This window comes from Panthera pardus, unplaced genomic scaffold (assembly GCF_024362965.1).
Source record: "Panthera pardus isolate Hobbes unplaced genomic scaffold, ASM2436296v1 HiC_scaffold_24, whole genome shotgun sequence".
In the NCBI taxonomy this organism is placed as follows: Eukaryota; Metazoa; Chordata; class Mammalia; order Carnivora; family Felidae; genus Panthera; species Panthera pardus.
This window is the reverse complement of record NW_026526810.1, coordinates 94,832,929-94,857,160: the sequence shown is the minus strand read 5'-3', so window position 1 is coordinate 94,857,160 and position 24,232 is coordinate 94,832,929. Positions and strand designations below refer to the sequence as shown.

The following is a 24,232-nucleotide window of genomic DNA, read 5'->3' as shown; positions in this document are numbered from 1 at the left end:
TTATTCTTCAGTGCTTACCATAAGTCAGGTACTGCCTGGTCTGAGCTTAAACTTGATAGCTGTTGAGTGGTTCTTGCAAATGATGACTACAGATGGAGACCCAGAGTCCTTTTAGTGGTGGTCCACATTGATTTATGTGTAAAATCTACTTAAGCTGAACTCTCAGTTTCCATTTAGCTTTATCTAGTTAACCTGAATGAGCTTTTGCTTTCAGTTAAACTGCAGGAAGATGCTTAGGCTTGTGTGGTGGGTTCTCCACTGCCCAGGAACTATTTGTAGTGATAATTGTTGCATGTGATTTATTTATTTTAGATTCCGAAGGCCTTCTTAAAACCAAGGAAAAGAATCAGAAGCTTTATACTCGAGCACAGCGGCATCAAGAGAAAAAGGAGAAGATTCAGAGGCACAACCGCAAACTGGGTGACCTGGTAGAAAAAAAAACCATCGACTTAAGGAGTCATTATGAGCGTCTGGCAAATCTTCGGCGATCTCATATATTAGAGCTCACCTCTGTCATTTTTCCAATCGAGGAAGTAAAGACTAGTGTGAGGTACGGTGAGTCTTTTGACTCTAGGAATAGATCAGGTTCCAAAGATCAAGTATTTTTCAAATATGTCAGCACCTCATTTATTGGGTTCATTCTAGGGTCATTGGCTTTCCTGGTAATGAAACTGAAGTCTTATCTGCTTCAGCAAACAGTACACGCTGCGCGAAATTGGGGAGGCAGCCAAGGTGAAGGGCGGTGGCCCTCAAAAAAGTGGGGCGCTTGCTTGTTGACTGATCCGAGCCTTTTCCTGGTAACTAGCCACCACGGTCAAGCATTGGATGCTAAGTTTAGTCTTAGGCTGTAGTGCACGGAGACCCTCTGGAATCACTGGATGGACAAGACAGTAGTTCCCCACCTGGATGTTCATTAGAGTCACCCAGGAATGTTTGAAAAATACAGGTTCCAGAGGATACAACTTCAGCCTCCCAGTCCATCTCCCATTACTTGTATTTATTTATTTTTAACCTTCCCCAGATGATGATGAGGTTTGAAAACTGCCACTGAGGAGTTTCATTTGCTTTCTCACTAACCATCAGGCTCTTCAAGTTGAGGATTTTCCTCTCCCTTTCAGTTGCCCTCACTTCCCAGCACCCTTCCCTGGACCGTCCGTGGACTGTTGCTAGTTAGGACTATTACTATTTTTTGCTCTACTTTACTGTATCCTTTTAGCTCTTGCAGAGTTAACTTCCTAAAAGCCTAAAGGTCTGGTTGTTGCTTCTGACTTGAAAACCTGCTCTCTGACTCATACCAAGTAATTTTTCATTAGTAATAGTTGTTAAATATGAAAACAAAAAGGCAGATTCAAAATAGAGCAGAACAGAAAGTTCAGAACTAGACTCTAAGGTAGCCTTTTGGGTCTAGAATTTGGGTTGTCTAGAAACCTCGAGCACAGCGGCAGGGTTGCTTGGGTGGCTCAGTTAAGTGTCCGACTTCGGCTCAGGTCATGATGTCACATTTGTGAGTTTGAGTTGGATTATCTGTCTCCCTCTCTCTCTGCCTCCCTCCCCCCACCCCAACACGCATGTGTGCGCTCACTTGCTCGCTTGCTCTCTCAAACATTAAAAAAACAAATAAAAACGGGTGATCAGGTCTTTGGGAAGGAAAAAGCTGAGAAAACAGAAATGTTATGCTAGATTCTTTTTTTTTTTTTTTTTTAAGTTCATTTTTTTAGTAATCTCTATGCCCAACATGGGTCTCAAACTCACAACCCCAGGATCAAGAGTCCTATGCTCTTCTGACTGAGCCAGCCAGGTGTCCCAATGCTAAATTAGATTCTGATAGGGGTGACTGGGTGGCTCAGTCAGTTGAGTGTCTGACTTTGGCTCAGGTCAGGTCATGATCTCATGGTTTGTGGGTTCGAGCCCCTCATCAGGGTCTGTGCTGACAGCTCAGCCTGGATTCAGATTCTGTGTCTCCCTCTCTCTGCCTCTCCCCCACTCACACTCTGTCTCTCTCTTAAAAATAAAATAAAAAAAAATTAGATTCTGCTAGGCGAAGATATCATTGTTAAAACACATTACAGTAAACAGAGACACTGTCTTTTTGTTTGGTTGTTTGTTTGTTTATTTTTGAGAGAGAAAGAGACAGAGTGTGAGCAGGCGAGGGGCAGACACAGAATCGAAGCAGGCTCCAGGCTCTGAGCTGTCAGCACAGAGACCGACGTGGGGTTCGAACCCACGAACTGTGAGATCATGACCTGAGCTAAAGTTGGATGCTTAACCGACTGAGCCACCCAGGCGCCCCAACAGAGACACTGTCTTAAGACACTATCTCAGATTTTAGGAGACTAAGAAGACGGACAATGGCATACAAAGTTGCAAAAGAGAAAACATGGAGAAAAACTTTCTCCTCTGTGCCTGTGCTGCTTAAGTCTTGTGTAGTAATGTGTATTATTATATGCTACGACTTTTTTTAGGCGGATAGTTTTGAAATTATTCCTATAATAAGATACCTTGTTCATTCACATTTCTCAAACTTCCTTAAGTGGAAGAAGGAAGTAGAGGTACAGCTGAGAACTGGCAGTGGTGCCCTCACGCCCAGTCTTCCCCGTGCCAGCCAGGAGGAGTTACTTTGCAGGTGCGCTGTGGCAGGAGGAGAAAGGATTGAGAGCCACTGGCTAAGAGAACAGAACCTAAACTTAGAGCAGTACGGAAGACTCTTCCCAGTCTGCCAGTTTCCCACCTACTTTTCCAGCACCATCTCCTGGCACTTCCCTCGTGAATCCTACACACAACCACACTGATCATCTCCGCTCCCCAGACACACTGTGTTCTTCCACCATGGTGCATCTGGGGCTGCTTGGATCTGTCATTCTGTTCTTCTCTTCAGGCCGGTCATTCTCAAAGTGTCGTCTGTGGACCTCTCAGGGCGTCCGTGCAATCAGAAGTATTTTTATAATAGTAACACTGTTCCTTTTTCACTGTGTTGACATTTGCACTAGTGGCTTGGAAGCCATCATGGGTAAAAACTCTGGTGCCTTAACAGATGTCTAGGCAGGGATAACCAGCTGTGTTACTAGTCGTTGAATTCCACCATGTACTCGCAAGTTTTGAAAAAGTGTTTCCCATCAAGAATGTTCTTGATGAAGCAGTAGAAATTATTATTTTTATGAATTTTATTAAGTCTTGACCCTTGTGTACTCATCTTTTTAATAAACCACATGATGAAATGGGAAGTATGCAGAAGCTCTTTTGCTCCTTACTGAAGTGCCACGATTGGCTTAAGAAAAAGCACTTGAGTGAGTTGCAAGTGGAACTAGTTGGTTTTTTCACGGGACCCTATTCTCACTTGACAGAACATACGCAAGATCTGGGTGTTCAAGAGATTTCCAGAAGTCCTGACCAGCAGCGCTGTGCTGTGCTGTGTGTTTCAGCCCGTCAGCGGACAGTGTCACTCTTCACTAATTTTCTTGTTTGGAAAAGTACAGACTTTTTTTTTTCCCCTTAAAAATAGACTATGATAGGGGCATCTAGGTGGCTCAGTCGGTTGAGCGTCCGACTTCGGCTCAGGTCATGATCTCACAGTCTGTGGGTTCGAGCCCCGCATCAGGCTCTGTGCGGGAGCTCAGAGCCTGGAGCCTGCTTCACATTTCTGTGTCTCCCACTCTCTTTGCACCTGCCTCATTTGTACTCTATCTCTCTCAAAAAATAAATATTAAAAAATTTAAAAAAAAAACACAAAAAATACTGTGTTAACTTGTAATAGGCTTATTATTTCCAAATGAATTAATAATTTAAATTCTTTTCTGATTTCTAATACAAGTAAATATCCGTAGATTTAACCCACGTACACAAAAGCTCTTTGGGGTCCTCAAAAAATTTTAAGCATGCGAAGGGGTCTTGAGACCAAATCGTTTGAGGCCTTGATACTTGAGGCCCTAGCTTTGGGTGGCATCTTTGCCACCCTGCTGGGGGCTTCTGTGCCACAGCTGCTTTGAGCTTCATCTCTGATAGAATGACTTACCTCTGTATGTCCCACTTCGCTTCCTTGTGTGTGCATCTTCCATCGTTCTGTGTACGAGGCAAGTATCTTGCATGCTCTTTAAAACCTAGTCCCTTGATATCTGTATGCATGTTCTGATTTTTAGAGATCCTGCAGATGTGTCCTCAGAGAGTGACAGTGCCATGACCTCCAGCACTGTGAGCAAGCTTGCCGAAGCCCGGAGGACAACTTACCTCTCCGGGAGATGGGTCTGTGATGATCACAACGGGGACACCAGCATTAGCATTACAGGGCCTTGGATTAGCCTTCCCAACAACGGGGACTACTCTGCCTACTACAATTGGGTAGAAGAGAAGAAAACCACACAGGGGCCTGGTGAGAAACAAAATAGTCTCTAAAAACTTTTATAAGTATATATATTTTTGTAATTGAGCTAGAATTGACCTAACAAGATGAACAGTTTTAAAGTGTAAAAAATTCAGGGACATTAGTACGTTCACAGTATTGTGCAGTTACCACCTCTGTTTAGTTCCAGAGCACTTTTATCACCCCAAACGGAAACTCCAGGGCATGAAACTGTCTCCCCTGCCCCCTCTCTTCCCAGCCCTTGGCAACCTCTACAGATGATCCTAACTTACAGTGGTTCACCTTAGGATTTTTTGACGTTATGGTGGTATAAAAGCCATACACATTCAGTAGAAACCACGCTTTGAATTTTGATCTTTTCCTGGACTAGCGAGATGTGGTACATACCCTCCCGTGATGCTGGGCACTGGTGGCCGTAGCTCCCAGGCAGCCACGCAGTCATGAGGGTCAGCAGCTGGTAGACGCACTGATGACTGTTCGGTGTTTCCCTTTCTGTATGGTATTTAGTACGTAGCATGAGATAGTCAACACTTTATTATGAACAGGCTTTGTGGTAGATGATTTTGCCGAGCTGTAGGCTAATGGAAGTGTTCTGGGCCTGTGTAAGGCAGGCCAGGCTCTAAGTTATGGGTGTATCAAGGCACAGCCCCATCATAAGTCAAGGAAGATCTGTAGTTTTGTTTTTCTGTCTCTATAGATGTGTCTGTTTTGAATATTTCATAAAAATAGGCTCATATATGTGTGGCCTTTTGTGTCTCGATTTTTTTACATAGCATGATGTTTTCAAGGTTCATCCATATTGTAGCATGTATTAGCATTTCATTCTTTTTATAACTGAATAGTATTCTATTGTATGTAATGTGGATATACCACCTTTTATATCCAGTCAGTGGATGGATTGAAATATTTTTTAGATATTGCACCTTTTAGGGGACGATATTGCTCTATTTATATAAAAGACTTCACTAGTTAGTATATTTAGCGTGTTGTGAATCCCGTTTTTAGAGTTTCTTTGTAAAGAACTTGTTTTTAGCAGGCCTACATGGAGATAGAAATACCCTAATAGAAAAACCCTTAAAAACCCCTATAGGTTTCTTTGGTGGAAAGAAGATTGTTCATTTAGTCATTTAGCAAATATATAGTGAGTATGTGCTTTCTGTCACGCACAGTGCTGGGTGCTGGTGACACAAAGGCGATGTCACCGAGACGGGTGTAGCCCTTTGCCTTTCTGTGGGTAGAAGGACAGGAAGCAAGCACTGATCAAAGGCATCTTACTGAGTATGTGTCCTGGACAGATCCAGCACCATTTGTGGGGTGGGGCTACACAGGAAGGGACTGCTTTTCCATAGGGCAGTCAGGGGAGGCCACTCCGAGAAGGTGACACTTAAGTTGAGCATTAACTGACTGCTTTGATAAATAATACCTCCTCAGGTCCAAGTAGTTCAGACTTTAATTTCATTTATGTTGTGCCTGCTTAGGCCCATATGCTTAGGTTACATTCTACTCAGCACAGAACCATAAATGATGAAACATTAATGTCTGGCCATGAACCTTTTGTAAGTAAGGATCAAAACATAACCGTCAACAGCATAATGATTAAATTACAAATCATGAAACCTAGGTTCATTGGTATTTTTTGTTGAAATTAAAGTTGTTTGTGTATGATTGTTTTTCTACTCAGACATGGAGCACAGTAACCCCGCTTACACGATCAGCGCTGCGTTGTGCTATGCGACTCAGCTGGTCAACATTTTGTCTCATATACTTGACATAAATCTTCCCAAAAAGCTGTGCAACAGGCAAGTAATTAAAGGTGGCGACGTCATCCTTATCTTAGATCTCTTGTGTTCCTGTTGTCTTCTTATTCTAACTAAACCAAAAACAGGAATTTAAGTATTACTAACTGTGAAAAACTGAGATTAATTTCAAAAGCCTAACGTGCAAGTTTGCTTCAGTATCTTATAATTGCACATGAACTCTTTAAAAAGACCACAGAGAATTCTCCCACTTAGAAAAATAATTGAAAGAAAACCCAGGATATCCAGAGGGTATGCTCATGTGGAAGAACTGGGTAAATTGTGACACTTAGGTATTTTTTTTCAACTTTGTAAAAGAAAAAAATATGGTTTAAAATTAAAAAAAAAAAAAAAAAAAAAAGTTAGAGGTGCCTGGCTGGCCCAGTCGAAGGAGCATGTGATTCTTGATCTCAGGGTTGTAAGTTCGAGCCCCATGTTGGTTGTAGAGACAACTTAAAAATAAAACCTTAAAAAAAACGAATGTAATGGTTTACAATCTACTCAGTTCCTACTATGACCTTCCTACCCCTGTCCAGTTATCCTTACATTTCAAACCAATGTAAGTCTGTATTACCATCTCTCTCCTCTTTTAAACAAAAGGTATTATACTATACTAAGGTGTTTTGCACCTTGCTTTTTGAGTGTTTAATAAATATTTGAGCCTTGTTCTGGGCACTGAGCGGGTACAGTGGTGATGAAAACAGAATCCCTGCCCGAGTGGCACTTTATTCTAACAGAGGGATGAATGATAAATAAGGGGTGTGTCAGATGGTAATAAATACTGTGGAGCACATTCAAGCAGGGTGAAAGAGTGGGAATGGGGAGGTAGGGAAATGCTTGTGCGTGAGCGGGCAGGTGTGTGATCACCTGTGACCCTGAGGGAGGAGGGGAGCAAGCCATGGGGGTCCCCGAGGGAGAGGCTACGGGCAAAGAGAAAGCCCTGCGGAGAGTGATGGTGGAGGTGCACATCTGGTGGGCCTCGGAGGGCCGTTGTGAGCCTTCGGCTGTCCTGCATGGAGTAGACAGCAGAGGCTTCTCCATGTAAATGTGCCAGGATCTTACCAGTCCCCTATTTATACTTCATGGAATAATCTCGTACATTTGTCATTTCATTACTGTTCAGAAATTTTTCAGAAGCAGAATTGCTTGGTTAGAGGGTGTATGCATTTGTAATTTTTATAGATGGCGGTGAAATTGCTCATGAGGGCAGTAGTTGATTTTTAGAAAGTTTCTGGTTAGTATAGCTTATAAAGAGGCAAAGGAAATCCAGTTTTGTACTGAACTGTAGGGTAAAATATACTCCTCAAAAAAGATATTTTAACATAGAATTCCCTCAAAAAAAAAAAATATGAATTGTGTGTTTGTTTTCCAGTGAATTTTGTGGGGAAAATCTCAGCAGACAGAAATTTACTCGAGCAGTGAAGAAACTGAATGCAAATATTCTTTATCTCTGCTTTTCTCAGGTATGAAAATACACTGTGAGCTAATTTTTAATTTGATACATGGTTGAAAATATTAATCAATTTTTTGCTTTTTCTAGCATGTAAATTTAGATCAGTTACAACCACTGCATACTCTCAGGAATCTCATGTACCTGGTTAGTCCGAACTCTGAACACCTGGGCAGGTAAGAAGGGTGTTTGCTTTTTTCTAACTGGTGGTGGTGTGAATACTTCTAAGGAGAGTTGTATGTGTCGGCAGAGTACAGGGGCCTGTCCCCCACCCCCAGAGTCTCCAAAAAGGATAAAAATAATCCAGTCCCACACAGGAGGAAACCAGAGGCTAATCCTGTTTGCATCTTTATGGTCCTTAAAAAATCATTTCTCAGAAAATTAATATCCAACATTTTTAACACCTAAAACAAAAAGGAAGAACCCAACTGTTTCTGGAGCGGGGCCTCCTGGTGCTGTCCTTGGAGACCAAAAGCCCTGTCTTTGAATCCACGTCAGTTTCTTCCCAGCCCCGTGGAGGGGTCTACCCCATTTCCTGTGCATTTGCTTTCATGCCCGCTCGCTCCTCCCACCATTCTTCCCAATTTTCTTTTGATCTGGCCACCATTTGTTGGATGTAAAACTTGTTAGAAGTTTATGGAGTGAAGTAGTTTAAAATCTATTAGCTTAAAAACAGGTGTCAGTAACAAAAAACACCAACCAGGACTAGTCATTGGGCTCTTTCTAGTCTCTCAACCCATAAAAGCAGGACACAGATGAGGCTTTTCTTTGGTGTCATCCAAGCGGCCCTCTCTGAGCACTTCTTCCCTTGCTCTTGACGGTCTCCATGTTTCTGCAGATCTGACTTGGTTAAGTTATTGGCACTTTTGAAAGAGAACAAAGAAAAACAGAAGGTGGGAAAGTTATTTTGGGGAGGCCCTTTCCCATGTTCATTTGCTTTGACACTGGAACCAAGGCTCAAGGGGTACCCGCTCCACTGGCCAGGATGTCTGGCTTCCTCCACGTTGCAGTAAACTTTTGTGGTGATCTGCCCTTAACCACTGGCTTGTGTATCTCCCCCCACCTAAAACAGTAACTTTCCTAAGACATAGAACTCTTTGGAAAAAGCTATGTACTCTCTCCAGGAAATAGCACACACACCAGAATTTTGTGCCGTTTTATAGGGGAGTTCATGCCCCTCACCTTACATTCCATTTATTGGTTCACGAGCCACACAAACCTGTTAGAAATCCTCTCCAGTTTTAGTGGCTGATTTCTGTGGGTTTGCTTGCCACTCTCTCTACCTTATTTGTAAAGGGTTCAACATTAGGATATTGATCCTTTATAATAAGAACAAATATTTATTGAGCCAGTATTTATTGACACTGGGCCAACTGCCTGACATGCCTTAAATCACAAGTGGGATTATTACTCCTATTTTACAGAGCGGGTGGAAACTGAAGCTTAGCACGGTCAAGTAATTCATGCCCATGGTCACAGAGGCATGAAAGTAGTGGAACCAGGGTCCCAGCACCCATCTGACTCGAGAAAGTAGTAGACACTCCTGCTTTTTAACCAGTATATACTACTTCATCACATTAATGGATTAAAGAAGAAAAAACATGTGAGGTCAGCTTGATAGATGCCACAAAAGCAGTGAATAAAATTCAGTTCCTATTAATAGTTAAAACTACTTGCAAATTAAAAATAAATTATAAACAAATATCTATAGGTATCTACCATAAACCTACAGAAAAGGCTATGATGACATTTTACTTATATAGATGTTTGATAAAAGAATTCCTCTCTAGTCGGGAATAAACAAGGATGCCTGTTATCACTGCTATGTTAACGTTGCTCTGGGGGCCTAGGTGAGGCAAAACATTTTTACAGAGAAGTAAGCTATGTTTATATTGGAAAGAAACTAAATTGACATTATTGTAGAGGATATGATTACTGAACTGGACACTTAGGAGAACTAAAACTATTAGAAATGATACTTCAGAATGGTGACCGGATTCAAGGCCACCATACAAAGAGCAGCTGCTTTCTTATACGCCAGCAACTAGTCAGAGGATACAATGAAAAAATGAAAAACAAGATTCCTTTTATTGTAGCAACAAAAACTATGTATAGGAATAACCTTTACAAAATATATGCAAACCTATATGAAGGGAATATGAAACTTAGAATTATGCAACACACATTTCTTGAATGTTTGCCAGGCACTGTATGAGGTGTGGGACTGAATGAAAGAATGCCTGAGGCAGTGAAGACCCTTAGGATTGTCTAGAAATAGGAAGGCTGAGTATTATAAAAATGCTACTTCTCCCCAAAAGGAAACCTGATCAGAATTTCAACAGATATTTATTGGAACTTTGACAGGCTAATTCTGAAGTTGAACTAGAAGCACAGTCTGCAAGGAAATTGTGAAAAAGAATAGTAAAGGATGAGCTTGGCCCCTTTTAACGCAGCATATAAAGGTAATGAAAACAAGGTGCTGTTAGCATGCAAGTAGGTGGAGCAGTGAGACGAGAATAGAGTCCGGAAGCAAACCCTGTATATGCAGAGAATAGGTGATGGGGCAGCGTGCTGTGTCAGATGATAATAGCTCAATAATGGTGAGCTTAGTTGGGTATTCATACAGGGAGAAAGTCGAATTCATACCACATTCCACCCAGATGAAACAAAGACCTTGTTTTATTTTAAAAAAACAAAAACAAAAAACCTAGAAAATACCTAGGAGAAAAGACAGTGTTTTATAATCACAGGGTGGGGAGGGAATTCCCACACAAGCCGCAAAGTCCAAAAACCATGAAGGAAGGAAAAGAGTTACATATTTTACTATGTCAAACCTCTAAATGCCTCTGGTAGAATACCAGATACCATACACAAAGCTAAAAAGACAAGCAACACATACCCTTTGGAATCTATATAGCAGACAAGGGATTCAAATCTAGACTACTTGAAGAAATCTTTCAAAAAAACCCCTTCAAATCTGTAAAAGAAAGGCAAACCTAATAAAAAGTAGACAATGGATTGATATAGGCAATTCACACACAAAAAATGCAACTGGTCCATATTCAAATGAAAAAAATCTTCAGCCTCAACTGAGAATAAAGAAGTGTAATTCAAAACAGCTCTCCAGTTGTCACCCATCAGTTTGGAAAAATGGAAAGGACTGATGCTACTCAGTATTGGTGGTGGTTCAGAAAAACAGGCACTCTTCTACTTGGGGCAGATTTCTTTGGAGGGTCTAAAGCTTTCTGTGGACTCACCCTTGAGTCAGTGCTCCAGTTAGCACCAGGGGGCTCTGTCTGACGGAAGTCTGTGTACACAGCCAGGCTCATGACATTCGAGTCTGTGGTCTTTGAGCCAGGAGGAACTAGAGCTTCAAAAGTCCTCTTTCACACCTGCCTCAGCCACAATCAAGGCTTTGGAGAGATTGTTACTGGAACTTGGGTGGGATTTTCTGTTTCCATTGAGATCAGCTGAACTGAGGATCCCATCCAGAATCCAACATAAACTTTTTTTTTTGAAATACAAACTTGCAAATATATTCAAAATTGCAAAAAATAATAGTAGTACAAAGACATATACCCTTTACCCAGACTCAACCTTTGTTACTGTTCTACCCTGCTTGCTTTAAATCATTTGTGCGATCTCTCTAAAAATACACACACTTTTTTTTTCCCTGAACGCTATGAGGATAGGTTATGTATGCCTCATGGCTCTTGACTCCTAAATACTTCTTCATATATCTCCTAAAAATAGGGGTATTTTCCTCCTTGACCATAGTACAGTTACCAACATTAGCAAATTTCACATTGATAACAATATTTTAATCTACCGCCCATCTGCCCATTTTGTCTGTGGACTAGATTAATGTCCTTTATTGTACTGTCCCCTCTAGTACAGGATCCAGTCTAGAGTCTGGTGTTGGACTTAGTTGCTGTGTTTCTTTAACCTTCTTTAAATCTGGAACATGCTCGTAGCCTACTTTGTCTTTTACAACATTAACATTTTTCCCTTTGTTTTAATAGAACTTTGATTCTGAATTTGATGTTTTCCTGTATTGAGACTCTAGGAATTCTGTGCATTCTAGGCTGGAACACTGCCTGGGCAGGAGTGTTCCCTGGACACTCTGGAGGCCACAGTGGCCTCCTGTCCCCTCATTGGTGATGTTAATTTGATCACCCACTCAGGATGCTTTTTACCTTCTCCACTGCAGAATTCCTGTATTTGTCTTTTCTTGCAGCTGAGAAGTAGTCCGTGGAGAGACAGACCATGCAGTTACCCTGCTCATTAGAATTTTCCCCAGGATTTAATATCTATTGATTTTTCTTATCTCATTCAATCTTTATCATGATGGCGCTTACCTTAACACATCATTATCGTCCAAAGTGCACAGAGTTTATTCTTGAAGTTATATATTCTGTCAGGTAATATTTTTGAAATAAGATAGTTTGCAAAAGAGACTTTAAAAAAACCAAAAAGATCATTTTGTTGCCTTAATTGGTAAGAATAATTCCCTGCAGCATCATGAAAAAATTAGTAATCTTTATTCTCCAAAGACATTAAGCATAAGAGACTTAACTCTTTGCTAGTTAATTTTGTATAATATGTGTGGCTCAGGGTATGCTGGGCAACAAAAATTGTTCCAACTGTCCGCTTTGGGAATCATTGACTGCTTTATGTTTCAGTTGAAGTACTTAAATGAGCACCCATCCATGCCAAGTAGACTCTGCCCTGTGAGATTCCAAGCAGAGAAGTACCCAAGTGGTTTCCAGGGGAGCTCTGCCTGGAAGAAGTATCACCCCCCCACACACACACACACACCTCCCCTTGTATCACTTCTGCCTGTCCCCTGGGAAAACCTTTTAGGAGGGGGGTCTGGGGACCGTGGCAGTCTCCCACCAATTGGATAAGGTGGCATCAAAGAGGAACAGAAAGAGGCTGTGCCTCTGAGCTAGCAGAAAGGAAGGCTTGACATGGCGCCCGGTGCTGAGGCCCCTGGACAACAGAGCTCAACAGGACAGAATGAGAGAGCCCTGTGTTTAGGAAAGGGGGTAACCCAGCTAACATACTTAAGTTGTAAACAGTTTTAGTAGGCAGCCACCATGAGAAGAGAGAGGCAGCTCTCTGGCAAGCTGAGGCCGGTGGGACTGACTGGAAGGCAGACGCTGGCGAGGAGGAGGCAGTAGTGAAGTAAGGACCTGAGCTGGAGGGACATGGTAAGGATTGTAAGGGGACTTATCTGGTGATATGAGGGAGGAGGCCCGCCTGGCTTGTTTTGAGACTGGTCAACTGGCTCAGATACCTGAGATGAACCTGAGAGATTAGCCCTTGGATGGAGAGCTCTAGCAGGCAGTGAGGCTAGGAGGAGAGGTATCAAAAAAACAAACAAAAAAAAAGAAAACGAAAGGTAAGGAGAATCTTTTAAGGAAACAGGAAAGGGATACTCTGCTAAGATGCTGGTTTCAGTAGTTGTTGATTTGAGAATCAAGCTGCAGGGGGAGGTAGAAGGGTTGTGAGGAGAGTCTCCCAGTTCCTGCTGCCTTCACCCCTTGCAAAATTACCCTTCTCCTGGTAAACTTGGGAGCCCCTGGTCTGAGGGGCTTTTTGAAATGTAAATTGCTCCCAGGAGACCAAAGGGAAACCCTGTGGTGCATCTTTCAACTTAGTATTTGTATAAAGCCCTAAAAACAGTGCCTGGAACAGAAATGTTAGCTGTTACCCTTGCTGTGTTTCAGCTGGGAAGCAGGGTTGTCTTGGAGGAGCAAAGGCTACCTGACCCTGGAGCAAGTGATTTGGAAGGTGCGGGTGTAGTGAGGTGCACTGGAGGCCAGCGCTGCGCTTTTTCACAGAGGCTGTAAAGAATTTTGGGCCATAGGCCAAAATGGCAGGCCGTACTCTAGGGTATTTCTCATTTCTGTTATTTTTGCTAGCCCCTGTCATTTTCCCCAACGTAAATATCACTGAAACTGTTAAATGAACTGAGGCCTGTGTCCTTATCTTGGGGGTGGAGAGAGAGGCCGTTGGAGTTGGAGGGACTTGGCCCCACCCCATGGATGGCCACAGGGAAGAGAAGTGGGTGGGTGACTGTGCCCACCCCCCCACCCCCCCAGCCAAAGAAGGAAATGGCTCTTCTGAGGCAGGAGCTGACCGGCACTTGAAAGGGGCAGGGGGAAAGCAGCAGCAGAGCTGGGTGGGGTTTGCTGACACAGTTCCACCGTGGTGCTGAGGAGCTGTCAGAGGGCGAGGCCTGAGAAAGGTTACTAGATTTGGAGATGACGACGTCATTAGGGACCTCTGGGGAATAGTTTTCTCCTAAAATATAGTGTAGAAGTAGGCAGTATTCCAGATGAATACAATCTAAATAGTTATATCTCATTCTGCTATAAATGTGTCCCTTGAAAATTATGGGATATCTTAAAATGTGTGCAGGAGCCTGCTGATGACACCCATCCAAGGGAGCATTGCTAACATGCATATAGCCGTACCATTTAGTTCTTTTGAGTCATAGGAACACAGTAATTGGAGGCTTCCATAAGGCAGAGAACATCTGTACGGTTTTTTCCTTTACATTTATTTCTTGTTCCACCAACTAATAGAGTATATATCAAGTGACCGTTTTTGTCAGAATTGTCTCATTAAAATGCATAGATGATACAGTAGTGTAAAACAGGGAATTGTACTTTGGACCAGCATGGTTAGTCTCAGTGGTTTGGTTTTTCCCATCCAGGATCTTCACAAATCAAGTAGGTAGAGTTAAGGAAAAGTGTGGTATTGTGGTTTTGTTCATCACTTGGATGGCAGTTATTTAGGTAAAGAAAAACTCAATTATAGACCAACAGCGAGCACAGTGCAGACTTGGGAAACAGGTGGAGTGGTGGTTCCAGACCTCCTATCCTGTCAGGCCTTATGTCATGTGTTGTCACAATGCTGGTTGTCTCTTTTTTTTTTTTTTTTGACGTTTAGTTTTGAGACAGAGCGCCAGTGGGAGAGGGGCAGAGAGGGAGAGAATCCCAAGCAGGCTCCATGGTCCATGCAGACCCCGACTTGGGGCTTGATCCCACAAACCGTGAGATCATGACCCGAGCCGAAATCCAGAGTTTGGACACATACCGGCCAAGCCACCCAGGCGCCCCAACAATGCTGGCTGTCTTAAAGACTCCTTCACTGTGTGTGCACAGGTCGGGACCCTTTGAAGTGCGAGCAGACCTCGAGGAGTCCATGGAATTTGTGGACCCCGGCGTTGCCGGGGAGTCAGATGAGAGTGGCGACGAGCGCATCAGTGACGAGGAAACCGACCTGGGCACAGACTGGGAGAACTTGCCGAGTCCCCGGTTTTGCGATATCCCTTCCCAGCCTGTGGAAGGCTCCCAGAGCCAGAGCAGCCAGGTGTCCCCACCCATCGCGAGCAGCAGTGCCGGTGGAATGATCTCCTCCGCCGCAGCCTCGGTGACCTCCTGGTTTAAGGCTTACACTGGACACCGCTAATGCACCCGGACCAAAACATGCCAGGTTTGCATCAAGATAGTTGTTCTTCCACTATGTTCTAGTAAACTTTATGTATTCAGTTAAAATAGTGCCTGGAACAGAAAGAGATTAAACCATTGTGTTTTTGGTAAAGCAGGGAGACAAGCATTTCTGTTTATCAGATGGCCGATGGGAGTGACCCACATGCTTATAGTAGAACAGCAGGGTCAGAGGTCCTTCTGCCCAGACCAGTGTTGGTGGAAGAAAGACCAGTGTGTGTGTTCTGTTGAAGCAGAAAATTCACTTGGGCTCCCTTCAGTCACAGGCCACAGGACCCACGGATGCAGGTTGACACATTGGTCCTTGTGATGCAGAGACTGTTCCTGAACACTTCACATTTTAGAGGCAGAATCACAAGGAAGTGATTCTTGATGATCAGGACTTGCAAGATACAAACTGTTTCATATGCGTTTGTTCTTATGCCATCATTTTTTTGTACAGAGAACCAGCAGGCAATTTGAAATACTTGATTTCTTTAGGATTTGGTCATGTTTGGTTTTTAGGTCAAGGATTTTGGTTTGTTTGGAAGGGGGGGGTGGTGTTTTGGGGGAGGGGAGGGGTAGTTTGAAAATTATCTCATTCATGCTGCTGCTGTCGTAGCTTGTCAGACATTCCTGTTTTTGTTTATCCCCACACACCAAAGAAATGAAGGTCTTTTTTATTTTTGGACCTATATCCACGAACAGAAGAATTCCCAGCTGCAGTGATGGCCTGGAGATTTAAAAACTATTTTCTTACATTCTGAAGGGAATTAAGTTCATTCTCAGATTATTGAATTCCTACCATCTACACTATGTGCATTTTGAAACTGAACTTTTCTTCTGAGTGAAAAATAAGTTATTAAGGTTGTTCCCTTATGTAAGTGAAATGCCTGCCTGGGCACAGGTTAAAAGCCACTTAATTAAATGGCCTCTGGTCATTCTTCTGGTGTCCCAATTTCTTTCTAAGGGATTCAGTAGGTGGCAGGTTTTCCAAGAGAAAACCATCCTGCTTGTTTTCTTAGAGGTCTTTGTTGCTCTAGGGACACTGTCTTCACTCAGAAATGCAGAGCAAATCGTTATAGCTGATACTATCCTCTATCGTGGGGAAGGCTCTGACAGAATTTTTCCTCACCAGGAGATCATTTTCAGCTAATGTGTCTGTCTTGTCATTCTCTTAGTGACAATCTTATAAGAAAACTGTAGAGGCATTATGTACAAATATGTAAGTAGTTTTTTATTTTTAATAATTGCAAAAAAAAATCCTATGTAACAACTACAAAAAGAAATCCTATGAAAAATTCCTAACAGGCATTATTACCATATCTTGTTAGTGTGATTAGCATGACAGTACCTCAGATAAATCATTCAGAGATTTGCCCTAGCTTCTTTTCTTCTTGTAATTATCATAGTTGATACTTTGCCTCCAAATCCGAGGTGCTATATAGCTTTTGCTGTTGGTATATTTAGTGTTTGGTAGAGTTGCAGAAGAAGGGTGTTTATTTCTATCCAGGAGTCACAGGTTCCCAGACTCTCTGGATTTTCCACTTAGGAAACGTGTGGGTTCTCAATAGCAGGTGTCTGTTTTAAGTGCTCAGCTTCATGATTGCTGAGCTGGCATTGTACCACGCAGGTCTGAAATTCACAGAGAACGGGTATGGCAGACTTGAACAAATACCAAATGAACTTAAAATCCCATGAAATGAGGGTTGTCTAGGCATTTCAGACCCTCAAAAAGAAGAGCTTAGTCTCCAGTTTTGGAAAACACATTTGGGGCTTGGGGATAGAGACAGGACTGCAGCTAAAAGATGCACAGTCATGGTTTTGCTCAAGCCTCTTACGAAACTATGAATGGGAGATTGAGCTAAAGAATAGAATCCAGAGGTCAGAACTCATATCTAGAGTAATTCAACAGAACTTACAAGAATATGGGAAATTAGGGATTGGTAGGGTATATTTTGTTGTTTATATCAACTAGAGGCACTTTATTTAGGGTTAAATGATCAAACCCTTTAGTGGTTTCGAACACCAACATACTGGCTTACACTGCTGAGATATTTTGGTTTTCATTATTTTGCACTGGATCCACCCTGTAAATATTCTTAAATATACATTTCAACCACTGTTTTTTCCTACTCTCTTTGCTGCTCATTAAAATCTTTCATGTAGGTGCCAGAACCATATGTAAACAGCTTTTTAAAAATTGAAGCTGGTATTTTTTTTTTTTAAACAAAAGCCATAGAACTTGGTCATGTTTTCCATATAAAATGATTTGTCAAAACAAGGTAATACTAATAAAAACCTACAGGCACCAAATAGGCTGCTTAAAACGGTCTGTTACTTTTTTTTTTTTGTAATGGAATATAACTAAGAGAAGTTTTGCACATCTTTAAGTTAAGGGGAAAAACAGTATGTCAACATTGGGTGTTGTTGGACAGGATTCATTTAAGGATTCGTGTTTCGATAATTTGGTAAAGAGCATTCAGGAGCATGCTGTTTTTAAAAGAACTACAGTGTCTGAGAATCTCCTTGTGGTGTCATGTTGCAGGAATTTCCCATTACTCTGTGACTTCCAAACCAGTTTGAGTCATAACAAATGTTTTCTAAACTTTTATTGTATTATTGCAATAAATCTTTTAACAGTACTTTGCTAATATGTATGTCTTTTTCAAGCTCTGATTGCTGGTTTCTATTGATACATCAAGGGTAGCAAGAATGAAATTTAACTGAAATACTTCATACAAATTATAGGGTAATCTTTTTAGAATTTTTTGCTAGGTAATGAAAAAGGCCTGGTAATCTTAAAAATTAGAGCTTATGGTGGTATTAACAGTAACCGTCTATCTTTAATAAGCTGGGAAAAACTAGTTGCTTACCAGTTACATACTTTCTGGAAAGATGCATCTATGATGCACATGCCCTGCGGTGACTTGGTGTATGTAGCACAGCAGCAGCTCCGTGGGAAGGAATGCACAGGGGCCTACAGGGTGCCCATATGGAACCTGCCCAGACTTTCTTCAGGACAGGAGAGAAAGAGAAATGTCAGAGGTTAGAGGCGATCTGTTGAGTTGAGAGAAAATGCAGATAGTTTTGAAGAATCACTCTTCCCCTTTTCCCCCACCCCCTTTCAGGTTAGATCCTGGAGAAGAGTGATTACTGGGGAACTGCTGCGTGGTTCGTCCTATTGTTTCACCTGCAGAAAGCTACCAGGTAGCAGGAGGAAAATGGGCAAGGAGACAGAAGGGTCCCAAACAGGGCACGCGCTTCAGTGCCAGTGCCCTTCCTCCTCCTAGTAACACTTCCAAACACGCTCCTCCTATCTAGTGTATACTGCTCGGAGGTGCCCAGCCCCAGAGCTCCATCATGACTGATGTGGGAATCAGGGCAAAGCAGATAGGAAGCACTAAGGATAACTTTATCCTTAGTAGTTGGGTGGTCATTAAAAGTTACATCAACAAGATGTACCAGGAATTTGAAACTGGGCTTTGGGCAGGTCACCTGAACTTCAGCTATGAGATGCTCAATGAGAGAAAGCCACCACCGGCATCCCATTCCAAGGATCTGGTGAGAAAATGCCCTGAAAAAGAAATACAACAAATAATCCTAAAATTTATATGGAACCACAAAAGACCTTGAATAGCGAAAGCAGTCTTGAGAAAGAACAAAGCTGGAGGTGTCACAAACCCAGGTTTCAAGATATACTACGATGCTGTAGTAGTCACATATGGAACTGGCACAAAAACAGACACATAGATCCATGAAACCAGAGTAGAGAGCCCAGAAATAGACCCATATTTATATGGTCAGTTAAGCTACATACTATAACGGAGGCAAAAATACACGATGGAGAAAAGACAGTCTCTTAAATGGTGGTGGGGAAACTGGAACACTTTCTTATACCATATACCAAAAAAACTAAGAATGGATTAAAGACCTACATGTAAGACTTGAAAGCATAAAACTCCTAAAAGAAAACATGCTGTAATCTCTTGGACTTCAGCTTTAGCAACATATTTATGGATATGTGTCCTCAGCCAAATATGAACTCTTGGGACTACCCCAAAATAAAGCTCTTGCACAGCAAAGGAAACCATTAACAAACATACAGGCAAGCTACTGAATTCAAGAGGATATTTGCAAATGAAGTATCCAGTAAGGGTTACTATCCAAAATATATAAACTTTATGCATTTCACACCAAAAAACCCCCAATCCACATCCTGACCTGAATAGACATTTTTCTGAAGAACACATAGAGAGGGCCAACAGACACATGAAAAGGAGCTCAACGTCACTAATCATCAGGGAAATGCTAATCAAAACCACAATGAGATACCACCTCACACCAGTCAAAATGGTTAATATCAGACAAGTAAATACTGGTGAGGATGTGAAGAAAAGGGAACCCTGGAGCACTGTTGGTAGGAATGTAAATTGGTATAACCACTCGAAAACAGTGGAGAGTTTCCTCAAAAAATAAGTACCACATAATACAGTATTTCCACTACTGGCTATTTACCCAAAGAAACAAAAAACACTAATTCAAAAAGATATGCACCCCTGTTTACGGCAGCATTATTTGTAATAGCCAAGATATGGAAGCAATCTAAGTGTCCATGGATAGAAGAATGGATAAAGATGTGTATATATGCACAATGGAATATTAACCACAAAAAAAGAAACAAGATCTTGTGTGACAACATAGATGTAGAAACAAGATCTTGTGTGACAACATAGAGATGTGTTACATGGAATAATTCAGAGAAAGACAAATACCATGATTGCACTTCTATGTGGAATCTAAAAAAAGTGAACAGACTCATAAGTACAGAAAGCTGGTAATTGACAGAGGGGAAGAGGATGGGGGGGATGGGTGAGACAGGTGAAGGTGGATTAAGAGGTACAAACTTTCAGTTATAAGTCAGGGGGCATGCCTGGCTGGCTCAGTAGAGCATGCAACTCTTGACCTTGGGGGTCATGAGTTCAAGCCCTACATTGGGCTTAGAGCTTACAAGTCACACAGATGGAAAAGTACAGCATAGGGAATATAGTCAATGATATTGTAATAACATTGTATATGACAGGTGGTGACTACACTTACCTGTGATGAGCACCGAGTAATGTACAGAATTGCTGAGTCACTGTGTTGCACACCTGAAACTAATAGAACACTATATGTCAACTATACTCCAATAAATTTTTAATGGGATTATAATAAATGAGTCTCTGTGTTATGTCTGTATTTTAAAAATGCAGGATCTTGAGCACCAATCAGAATCAGCACTGTCCAGTGGAAATAATGTAACCTGTATGTACGTGTAAGTTTAAATTGTTAGTCTCATTAAAATGGTAAAAATAGGTACAATTTTTATATTCAAGATACCCAAAATATTATTTCAACATGGAATCAATATGCAAAAACATAAGATGGGGGTGCAGAGAGGGGCTGCAGAAGGGTCCTATATTGTATTCTTGCCCTGAGCCTCAAAAATACTGGGGAAGACTTGCCCCACACACATACCCTTATAATAAATCCTCCTCAAATTCACTCATTTTGGACGTGCCCTCAGTTTCTTGTTGAGACCCTGTGCAATGAAGAATCTTTTGAGTATAGACTGGAACAAACTGAGGGGTCTTAGGCCCAGACTCCTGGCCGTGGAAAAGAATGCGGTAATGGGAAAAGGTCCCAGCTGGGTGCCGGGGCAGCTGCGTCACCATCCCTACCCAGGAGGGCCTGGCAAGGCTGTGGTGGAAGAACTGTTGACAGCAGGCCACACACCCTGCAGGAGAATCCTGCTCAACTGCCTACACAGAGGAGGCTTCAAGAGTAAGAGCACAGTGAAGGCCAACGGCTGAGTCCCAGAATAAGGAAGGCCGATGGGTCAGGCCTGGCTCCGTCTCTTCTCCGGGTGGCCTGCAAACACCAGTTGTGCAAATAGGGCATCTAACCTCTTAGATGGGGGGGGGGGGGGGGGGGCGGGGGGGGGAACTGACACAAATACAACCTTGCTCTACATCTTCCTGATAAGCAACTTAGGTTGAATTTGGTTTTTGAAGAACCACATCGTATTTTTCATACTACTTAATAGAGACCTGAAAACACCAGTTTGTAAGTCAACTGTTTGATAGGGGGGAGGGGACAGAAAGGGGACAGAAAGTAATTTAAATAGCACAGGTGTTACTGCTCTGATTAACTGGGAGATGGGATGTGCCAAATTCCTCAAGTCTCCGTTTCTGCTGCACACAGCTGGTCACTCAGCAAGAGCACCTCCTCTTTCGTACCTTACACATTTCTCACCACTGTTCATGGTATACATCACTGTCTACTGGGTGATGGACACAAAGGATTTCCAAGAGTAATTCCAGCTGTATGTCATTTTCCCCCTAAATGCTAACTCTAGAACCTAATCTGGGCTGTGTTTCATCATTCCAGAGAGAAAAGCCAAACATTTAATAGAGCCTTCTAATTTTCAACGTCTTTTTAATAGCTCATCTTAATCCAAAGACAATTTGAGACAAAGGGTCCCTGAACTGATTTGTCCTGAGGTCTTTTCTCTGTTAAAGAGTGGATGGGGCAGGGGGGAGCTTTGAGGGAAGTAGGTTTCATTTTGCTTTTTAGAGGAATATCACCTCTCACAAGGGATGTTGCAGTGTAAGAGACTGTCACCTCTCTGTTCCTGACTCCCTTCCCAGCTACCAACACTAGTGGCTCTACTCTAAAATAATACCACAGTCAAATGAGCCACCTGGAATAGGAGTGCTGCCTGTGGTTTCGCTTAGGCATAAATACACTGGAAGTTACCCACCGGAGCATGACTACAGTGATGTTTGCTCTTCCATGAGGTTGTGCAAACACCGGCTATGGCCACAAACTTAGGAATGGCATACACGTCAATAGAAGGGATTGCACATTTCCCACAGAGGTACTTTTACCAACTCACAAAGATTGCAACACTAGCTTGTTTGAACGCAGGGGAAAAGCAGGGATAGAAATGATCAGCTTCCCCCACTGCTAGGTGTTGTGCACAGCAGAGAATGCATTTCACTGCAGCATGGTACCTGACCAGAAGAACTACAGAACATCAGTTATTATACAGCAAGAAGTCTAGTGCAGACTGGCTTCGTTCTGGTTTTGAGACAGGCTGTGGGGAAAGGAAAGGACAAACAGCCAGTCTGCTGAGTGAAGAAGAAATGAAGGCAGTGAAAACCATGGAAAATGCCTGGGAATACCCACATAATAAAAAGTCTCCAAGGCCAGTCCATAAAGGTTGGCAGGGAGGCCCTGACAAGTCCAAGTTGGAAGGGATAACTGGACAGAGCCCAGGAAGGGTGCTCCTAGGTCATGTGAAACTGTCAGCACACAGCCTTCTGCAGCCCCAAGGCCCAAATCAGCCTGTCAGGAGCCACCTGCAATGACAGAGCCCAGATCATACCAAATGCAAAACTGAGTTACCCAGCACAAATCTAGGGCTGCTATAGGAGCATCCCTAACCAAGAATCCCCCCATGGGACAGCTCTGATTCTCCTAGATCACTTTATCCTCCCCACTTCAGGTTTCTCATACTCGATGGAAAGTTAGTGTAGCGTAGAGCCATCAAAACCTGCCAGTGCACCTCACATTAAGGTGGTCCCTAGAGAGGATTATTAACGTTTTATGGAGCATGTACTGTGTGTGAGGCACTGAGGGGATGGCATGACCAAACTACCCTCTATGAGCCCATGGTGGGGGAGCAACGTCAATACATAAAACAGGACACGTGGCAGATGTACACAGGGTGCTTGCTGAAAGGCACCCAGCCCAATAAGGTGGGCAGAATGGGGTGGGGTCATGTGCACCTCCAGGGCACAGAGCTGTCAGTGTGCTAAGGCAGGGAGGGTATGTGGTCAGTTTCGAAGGATTCCTTCACATGGCCATTTTAATACCAGTCATTTTGATAAGGCCTGGATACAAATTTTTTATCTTAGCCCCTTTCCCATTTCCAATTCACTCCTGCCTTGGCTATCTGGCATCATCCACTGGGCAGGGAACAAGAGCTGAACTGCCCCAGGGATGATTCCCAGATTTCTCTGACTTTTCTTTCTAATGGTGGGAGAGGAAAACTAAGCCAGGCACATCAGAGCCTCTGAGCAAAAGCTGAAAGGTGTAAGTCTTCTCAATCTGTGTCCCCGTGGCAGTGGAGGAAGCTAGGGTCCTGGTGCCCACACTGTTGTTTCCCTTTCTTAGGAGTCTAAGGTTCTGGAGCAGTGCAGGAAGGTGGCTAGTGCTGCACTGTGGCAAGAAATTTCAAGTGGGCTGCTTCCTCCAGCTTGGCACTAGGGGGCTCTGAAGCACAGTGCCTTCCCCTAAGGGGAAAGCTACACTCCTCTAAATCAAGACCAGGGAGGGGGTGGCCTCTGATGCAACCTGCTAAAATCCCCCATCATTCACACAGCACTGGGAACTCGGTCCTGCCACAAAGTTCAAAAGGGGTCGTCCGTGATCTCTGAGGCCCCCAAGAATCACATGCCAAGATGGGGTTGGGGTATTCTTACCTTGTCCTCTGCTCTCGGTCAACTTGAGGTACAGCTTTGCGTCCCATGTGAAAACCAGATCCTGAATGGCTGACTTGGGAAAACCAACCAAAAGAATGGTTTATTTATCCTGCGTGTCCATCTGGGCAAATGGAGGACCAACAGCCAGCGACAATGAGAGCTACGTTTTCTGGGCACTTACCACACACCCAGCTGTCCTCTAAATCCTGTGTGTGCAGATCTGCTTTGATCCTAAATCACAAGCCATGACAACGCAATCTGGAAGGTATGAAGAGATGGCCAGGGGAGGAGGACGAGCACTGGAGACTTCAGCCCAGGGCGCTCAGGTTGAAAAGCATTTCCAGCATACCTCCACTGGGGCAAGACCAGAGGAAGGGCACAGAGCCCATCAAGGAAAGGGAAGCTCTCTCAGCCTCTCCTTGTCCTCTGTATCACAGACGCATCAGTGAGTCTCGGGCTCTGGCCTAGCGTGTCAGAGGTGTCACTGTCGTTTCCTGCCAGGGACAGACTCATTCAGCATTGAGAGACACTTTTCAGTTTTAGTACTGCCTCTTTGGAGAGGAGCAGCTTGCCTACCGATAAGGGGCAGAACAGGCCAAGGC

At 43.0% G+C, this 24,232-nt stretch overlaps 1 protein-coding gene across 1 annotated transcript in view; it reads left to right on the top strand.

Moving 5' to 3' along the window:
• ATG14 (autophagy related 14) overlaps positions 1-17,744 on the top strand; it is a 39,434-nt gene extending 21,690 nt beyond the window's left edge. Inside the window, exons 5-10 of the mRNA XM_019451727.2 lie at positions 313-550; positions 4,134-4,363; positions 6,036-6,153; positions 7,523-7,613; positions 7,691-7,776; positions 14,776-17,744. Of these exons, the coding sequence (XP_019307272.2) occupies positions 313-550; positions 4,134-4,363; positions 6,036-6,153; positions 7,523-7,613; positions 7,691-7,776; positions 14,776-15,082 (1,070 nt within the window). The 3' untranslated portion in view covers positions 15,083-17,744. The remainder of the gene's footprint in view (positions 1-312; positions 551-4,133; positions 4,364-6,035; positions 6,154-7,522; positions 7,614-7,690; positions 7,777-14,775) is intronic.
• The last annotated feature ends 6,488 nt before the right edge of the window (positions 17,745-24,232 follow it).